Genomic DNA, 7,121 nt, shown 5'->3' with positions numbered 1-7,121 from the left:
TTGGCTGCTTAGAAATTAAGTGTTAACAAGCAGTTGGACAGGTGTACCTAATAAAGTGGCCGGTGAGTGTATATATATGTGTATATTACTTTTTTGGGGGGGGGGCCCTGGTACGCATTCTTGTTCAGTAATTGTCACTGTTTATTTCTTAAATATGTAAAAAAAAAAAAAAAAAAAAACATTTTCAGGTTCCTACTTGTATTTTGTGATTCTGCAGAACATGTTTACATGTTTTCTTTCTCACATTGCCCATGGCTGCTGACCCTGTGTTACCATGAAAAATCATCAATAAAGGCTTCTGAACAAAATACTACACTTAACAGGTCCCAACAATAATGTGAGCCAAAATTAGGGAGAAACGACCAGCTTTGTCCAGCAAGATTATAGCAATCTGCCGTTAGCATGCAGCTAGTTAATATTTAGCAGAAGGCTTAGGTTAGATTGTAATGGAAAGAAGCAGCACTTTCCACCGTCAAAAATCGCATGTAAAAAGGCTTTCAAACCAAATACTACATAATCCAAAAATGTTTAAGGAGAAATGTGACCTGGAATTGGGGAGAATTGGCCACATTGGCAGCCAAGATGACATCTTTTACTGCCGTTAGCATGTAGCTACATGCAACAATGTAAACACACTCCAGTAATTCCTGCCTGGAGCAGATGAATAATCATAGAAGCCCGGCCTAGAGTTGTTTTGGCCATGTTTAACTTTAAAATTCAACATTGTAACATTGTAGATATGACAGGAAATACAAAAAAAGCATTATATGTCCCCTTCAAGCCAAGCAGCCTTTTCTTTCCAAGCATGACATGGCTAGAACACACTGATTTGAGAGATTTAACAAAAAAGACCAGCGCCAAGATGATATTTGATAAATATTTATCCTACTCTGTCAATAAGTGTCTTCATACACCATGTAGTGCTGTCCTCGACTACCACTCACATGACTTTGTTGACTAGTCGGATTAGTTGATTCAATCAAACAATCTATAAAACAGACTTTCTCCACAAAGAATAAATCGTGTGTTTCCCAAGGATATGCTCATAAGTTTCTTGTAGATAAGTCATTCAGCATGAAAAGCAATGAAAAATGACTACTAAAGAAATCTTAGTCGATCGATTAGTTGACTAATCTATTAAGAGGGGGCATCCCTAATGTCATATGTGATGACAAATGTCGCTTTGTTCGCCTGCTTTATTCTTATGTGTGTATGCCTGCTGAATAATAGGTTTAAAATAAATACATAAAAATACTTTTTTTTTTTTTTTTTTTTTTTAGACGGAGGGAGAGAGAAAGGTTTCCTTCTATTTATGCTGTATCCTCTTCTATGTGTTTATGTGATATTGTTTTGTCTGCTTTGGGCCTACTTGTTTCTTTATTATAACATTAGCCTGCTCCGGGACAGCAAATGAAAACTTGCCTTTTGGCTTTTGATGTTAATTGTGTGTTGTCTGATAAATTATTTAAAATTAAATATTGTTACGTTCCATCTTGTCCTGTCCACTGTCCCTCCATTGAATAATACCCTGTCATGTTGTCTCTAGATTCTTTTTCAGCTTTCTTTGTGTGAATGTGAGAGAACACAAGAGTGTCAACAGTGAGGTGAGGGATAACAGCAGATGAGATGTGTCACCTCCTGCAGCTCGTCAGACACGGCCACCCGCTGACTCTGCCTTCTCGCTCTCTCCGCACCACTCTGGTCCGCACGCATCTCTCTCTCCAGCTCATGCAGACGCCGCTCCACACGAGACGACACCTGCAGACAGGGAGACGGAGGACGCCTGAGGTCACGCAAACATCACCGGTACAGGCATGACAGCAGGATATGATAAATGAGACAGCAGGAAATTAAAAGTGTGGCTGACAAATAAAAATCTCTTTTAGAACTGACTGGAGGTGTGATGTTCACGAGGCAAGAATTCCCTGTCTAATCGGGAAGCGCCACATCCACGTCTCTGGACGTGACGAGATAAGAAATATTAAACATGTAGGCTGTCATTTGGAGCAAATGTATTTGTCACAGTAGTGAGGGTGCGGCGAGGGGCAATGTGCCTGGAAATTATACTGAAATATTTGGTAAAGTTAGACTTCACTGGATTTGTAAAGGAGGACGCCATATGTCCATGGCAGTTTAAACAACAAAACTATTTGCATATTTCATGCTTTATAGAATAGCTTTTATTCATCACAAACTGTGTTGTGATGTCCTAAAATTTAGCTACAACTCACTGAGGCCTGTCGCGGGGAAGTTGTCACGTGTTCTGTGAGGCTCTCCATCGCTCGCCGGGTGTCAATATCAGACCTATAAAAAGCAGAGACATATTCACACATCACAGTTCTCTGTCGTTTGGAAAAATCCTTTCCCCAGGACAACACTGATCAAAATGTGAATGCATAACATGACGCCACTGAAAATAATTATGTGGCTTCAGATGTTGAAATATAGTGGCGGATCAATTTGGTGTGGTCAGCAGTGCCAGGGAGGAGAGATTTTTTTAATAAACTCAAAATGTCAAATTCTAATGCATAGCTGAAAGAAAGATCTGCTGCATTTTTGACTTGGCAGTGCCTTCACCTGAAGTTTCAGATGACAATTATCACTTTCCCTCCAAGGAGATTTCAAACACCCAAAAACCATGCATTTGTTTTCAAAGCTCAAGCAAAAACCTTTCTATGTACAGTGAATATATGATATAAAGATGAATATCCAGTCAGAGCCCTTAGCCTAAATTAGAAAAGGAAATCTGTGGGAACACATAAAGAAGAGACTGCAGAAGAGTCAATTAAAATTCGTAAAGCCTTATCCAAACATTGAAACCAGTTTTACAGTAAAGCTAAAATCTTATAAATTGGACAGAGCCTGCTCTAATTAGTTTTCGTTTCAGACCTTAAGGCACTTAAACAAAAATATCTAAGAATAAACATTGTTACCATGCATGTCCATTGTCTGCCGTTATCTCTATTTTACTTGCTTTTCAAATCTGGCAGTGACAAATACTGTGGAAAAAATAATGGGGTTTTATGTGGCTCGAGAGACAATGTATGCTACCTGTCACTATGGCAGGTTGCAATAAACCATTTGAAAACTCAGTTCTAAAGATCCCCATGTCATCAATTTTAACAAATGGCAATGACTGGGGAATTCAGTTGTGTACCAGTGGGAGAAACAAAAAAACTTAAGTTTACTGTTTTTGATGTTCTGACTTTGCCGCTCCCCTCAGATACCTATTTCTCCTGAGGATTTCTCTATCCAGGTCATCAGACATTCTATGCTGGTCACAGCGCAGATCCCTCAAGGATTGGTGCAAAGCGTGAATCTATGTGGGACAGCCACAGATGGGTAAACATCATGAAACATCATGCAAAGCCAAAATTTGCCCATCATAGCCTTTTCAGAGATGCATGAGCATTGCAACCACAGTGGAAAGCCAAAAAAAATAGGGGCTTCTAAACACACTTAGACCCTTAATACTAACATGAACAATATCTTATTCAAATAAAAATCTTATCAAGCCCCTTTAAGATTAGCATTAATAATTCCATTTCAATGATTCTTACTCCGTGTGCCCTCTTGTGGACACTTCCTGACACTACATGACAGTAACAAGTGGCACTGATTGGTAGTTTGTCTCCATTCCTTACATCCTCTCCTTTTAAGCTGGCATCCTTGAAGCGAACACTGGCAGACTGAGACCTTCGTCTCCTTCCTGGAGTGCCTGTATAGTCTTTCAGTGGAGAAGTAGGGTAGAAACGCTGGCCATCTGAAGTTACAGATGTACATGTGTTATATAGTGGAGGAGCCAGAGAACCAAACACAAACACCACAAACTCACTGCACAACGTTTTTGTTTTTCATGTTCGTTGTCATTTTGAATAGAATTTCTGTGTTAGGTTTCATCTCTTTGCAAATGATCCAGAACTAAGACTACAATAAGAGGACAGCTGGAAGCAAAACCATTTCTTTTACTCCTTACCTGATCCCGAGCAAGCCTCCAGGTCACTGGTGTGCAGAGTGGAAGCAGAAGCACTGTGAGCCCCGTTGGATCTGCTCACTCTCTGCGTCTGCAGCTGATTGATTGACTCTTCCAAGTTCTCCCTGAGCTGGTGTAGAAAAAATGTCAAACTTTAAACAATAAACTGAGTTAAAATAGTTTTATAGGACAAAAAGACAAATGTCAACACTGAAACAAAACATTTAAAAAGTGAGTGAAAATAAAAGACTGGCTAGTGATATATTTCAAGCCTTTATTTGATATCATTTGGATGATTATGGCATACAACTTATGAAAACCCTAAATTCAAAATCTCAGAAAATCATATTACAATAATTCAATAAAAAAAGGATTTTAAATACAGAAATGTCAACCCTCTGAGAAGTATAATCATGCATATGTACTCAGTACTTTGTTTGGGCCCCTTTTACTTGAATTACTGCCTCATTGCGGCGTGGCATGGATGCAATCAGCCTGGGGCCCTGCTGAGGGGTTATGGAAGACCAGGATGCTACAATAGCTTTTCTGCAATGCTCGGTCGCATGTCTTACATCTTTCTCTTAGCAATGCCCCATAGATTCTCTATGGGGTTCAGGTCAGGGGAGTTTGCAGGCCAATCAAGCACAGTAATCCCATGGTCATTGAACCAGGTTTTGGTAATTTTGGCCGTGTGGGAAGGTGCCAAGTCCTGCTGAAAAATAAAGTCAGCCTCTCCATAAAGCTCGTCTGCAGAAGGAAGCATAAAGTACTCTAAAAATGCCCTGGTAGACGGCTGCTCTGACTCAGGACTTAATAAAGCCCAGTGGACCAATACCAGCAGATGACATGGCTCCCCAAACCAACACAGACTGTGGAAACTTCCCACTGGACTTCAAGCATCTTGGATTGTGGGCCTCTCCATTCTTCTTCCAGACTCTAGGACCTTGGTTTCCAAATGAGATACAAAATTTGCTCTCATCAGAAAAGGGAATTTGGGACCACTGAGAAACAGACCAGTTCTTTTTGTCTTTAGCCCAGGTAAGACACTTCTGACGTTGTTTGTTGTTCAAGAGCGGCTTGACAAGAGGAATACGACATTTGAAGCCCATGTCCAGGACCCGTCTGTGTGTGGTGGGTCTGGATGCAGTGACTCCAGCCTCAGTCCACTCCTTGTGAAGCTCCCCCACACATTTGAATGGCCTTTTCCTGACAATCCTCTCCAGGCTACGGTCATCCCTGCTGCTTGTGCAACTTTTTCTTCACCACTTTTTCCTTACATTTAACTTTCTATTAATGTGCCTTAATACAGCACTTTGAGAACATCAAACTTCCTTTGGAATTACCTTTTTGAGGCTTTCCCTCCAGTTTTCTACACAACTGTCAGGTCAGCAGTCCTTGCCGTGATTGTGCATTCCACTGAACCAGACTGAGAGACCAATTAAAGGCTCAGGAACCCTTTGCAGGTGTTTTGGATTAATTAGCTGATTAGAGTGTGATACTTGGAACCTACAATACTGAACTTTTGCACCATATGCTAATCTTCTGAGATTTTCAATTTGGGGTTTTCATAAACTGTCCGCCTTAATCATCAAAATGTATCAAATAAGGCTTGAAATATCTCACTTTGCATGCAATGAGTCTATAAAATATATTAGTTTCACCTTTTAGGTTGAATTACTGAAATGAATGAACTTTTGGAGCCATTTTTTTAATTTCACCTGTATGTCAAATAATCCGTGTCTTTAAGGTGTGAGAAGATTATTATAATAAATTGTAATAAGCAGAACCGGTGTCTGACCAGTGCCATGGCTTCAGCCTGATCATCCGTGTGCTCCCTGTATTGGCCCAGCATCCGGTCTACTTTGGTTAAGTTCCTGCTGGTGTCCTGCAAGAGAAAAGAAGCTTTTATTTAACAAATATTGGAATACGTTTAGAACCCAATGCATGCCATGAAACATATCTGACATGTAAGTGTGGATCAAGCTGATGTATTGCTACAGTAAATTGTTAATACTGGTAAGGTTAGCTAGGTGTCTCTGTCTGATGAGGCAGAGCAGAGTACCTGTAAAGTGCTTGCCAGTGTGCTGATCTTCTCGGAGATGTTAACGGGTCGACCATCACTCCCACTCCCACTCCCCCGGCCAGATCTGCGGTGGGCTTCACGCCCCCGAGGCCTGTGCACCCGCGTCCTGTCGTATGAATCCGACTCACTGGATGTATCCATAGTTTGGGACAGGGCAGGTTTACGGTGAAGACGACGAAAAACGGCTGACTGGGAAATTCTGACGATTAGTGACCAGCACTAGCTTCGTCTGCATAAGACGCTAACTGATAACTGCAACGTTAATCAGATTAACGAACAAACTGACCTGGTTTATAGCTTTCTTTGCATCCGATATTTTTGTCATAGCTAACGGAAATGCCATTGTTACCTTAGCAACCCGTGAAGACAGAAAGTTATCTGACCAGCAAACCATTACAATTCAAACTGCCCTCTTCCGTCAGTCACTGGGCTTGGCATTGTTGAGGGGAACGCTCATCCTGGCTAGCAACAAGTGGCGACTGTTACTACTACTATGACCGTTAGCTAGCTTGCTAATCCAACATTAGCCAACTAGTTTAGCCTTTTGAAAATATAGCTAGTGAAAACTGCAGAACAATGCATATGTCCAGAAACTGAGGAAATAAATGCTACCGGCTATAATTACGTTACACAAGATCCGTTGGTTTTTCGCATTGGGAGGGATAGCTATCAGTAGAACAAGCACAGCTTCACCGTGCTATGGCAACTTGAACTGGCCGCGTCTGAGCAGGAAAACAACAAACCACAGCGGCTCTAAAGGACGCCGGGAAATGTATGCTGCTCACGTTGAAACAGTGTGGGACTGTATTATTTGTGAACTACATTGTCCAAAGGTATGCGTTAGCGCCAGTGTTGCCGCTCATCAGTTAGAAAAAAATAGGAAAAGAAGAAAAAAAATACCGTTTTTTTTATTATCGCATAAGAAAATATAAACGTAAGAGAAAATGAAAACTTCAAAAATAACATTTGGTTATAAAATAGACTGACGCTAATTAGAATAAATGAATTGAATTGTTGGGCATAAAATAGACTTACTAATTAACAGTTTTCTTACCAAACTGTATA

At 40.7% G+C, this 7,121-nt stretch overlaps 1 protein-coding gene across 4 annotated transcripts in view; it reads right to left on the bottom strand.

The window, feature by feature from the left end:
• Positions 1–6,810, bottom strand: part of LOC117961478 (centrosomal protein of 128 kDa) — a 50,943-nt gene extending 44,133 nt beyond the window's left edge. The window contains exons 1-8 of one of the 4 annotated variants that reach the window (XM_034900178.1): positions 6,343–6,810; positions 6,036–6,241; positions 5,772–5,858; positions 3,977–4,103; positions 3,645–3,763; positions 3,189–3,319; positions 2,232–2,304; positions 1,636–1,758 (exon numbers count right to left, since the gene is read on the bottom strand). In XM_034900178.1, the coding sequence (XP_034756069.1) occupies positions 1,636–1,758; positions 2,232–2,304; positions 3,189–3,319; positions 3,645–3,763; positions 3,977–4,103; positions 5,772–5,858; positions 6,036–6,197 (822 nt within the window). In that variant the 5' untranslated portion in view covers positions 6,198–6,241; positions 6,343–6,810. Of the gene's footprint in view, positions 1–1,635; positions 1,759–2,231; positions 2,305–3,188; positions 3,320–3,644; positions 3,764–3,976; positions 4,104–5,771; positions 5,859–6,035 lie in introns of all 4 variants that reach the window. The other 3 variants (XM_034900180.1, XM_034900181.1, XM_034900179.1) reach the window with 3 other exon arrangements.
• Between the last annotated feature and the right edge of the window lie 311 nt (positions 6,811–7,121).

Source organism: Etheostoma cragini, chromosome 18 (genome assembly GCF_013103735.1).
Source record: "Etheostoma cragini isolate CJK2018 chromosome 18, CSU_Ecrag_1.0, whole genome shotgun sequence".
Lineage (NCBI taxonomy): Eukaryota > Metazoa > Chordata > Actinopteri > Perciformes > Percidae > Etheostoma > Etheostoma cragini.
Note: the sequence above shows the minus strand (reverse complement) of the source record. Positions and strands in the feature narration are given on the sequence as shown.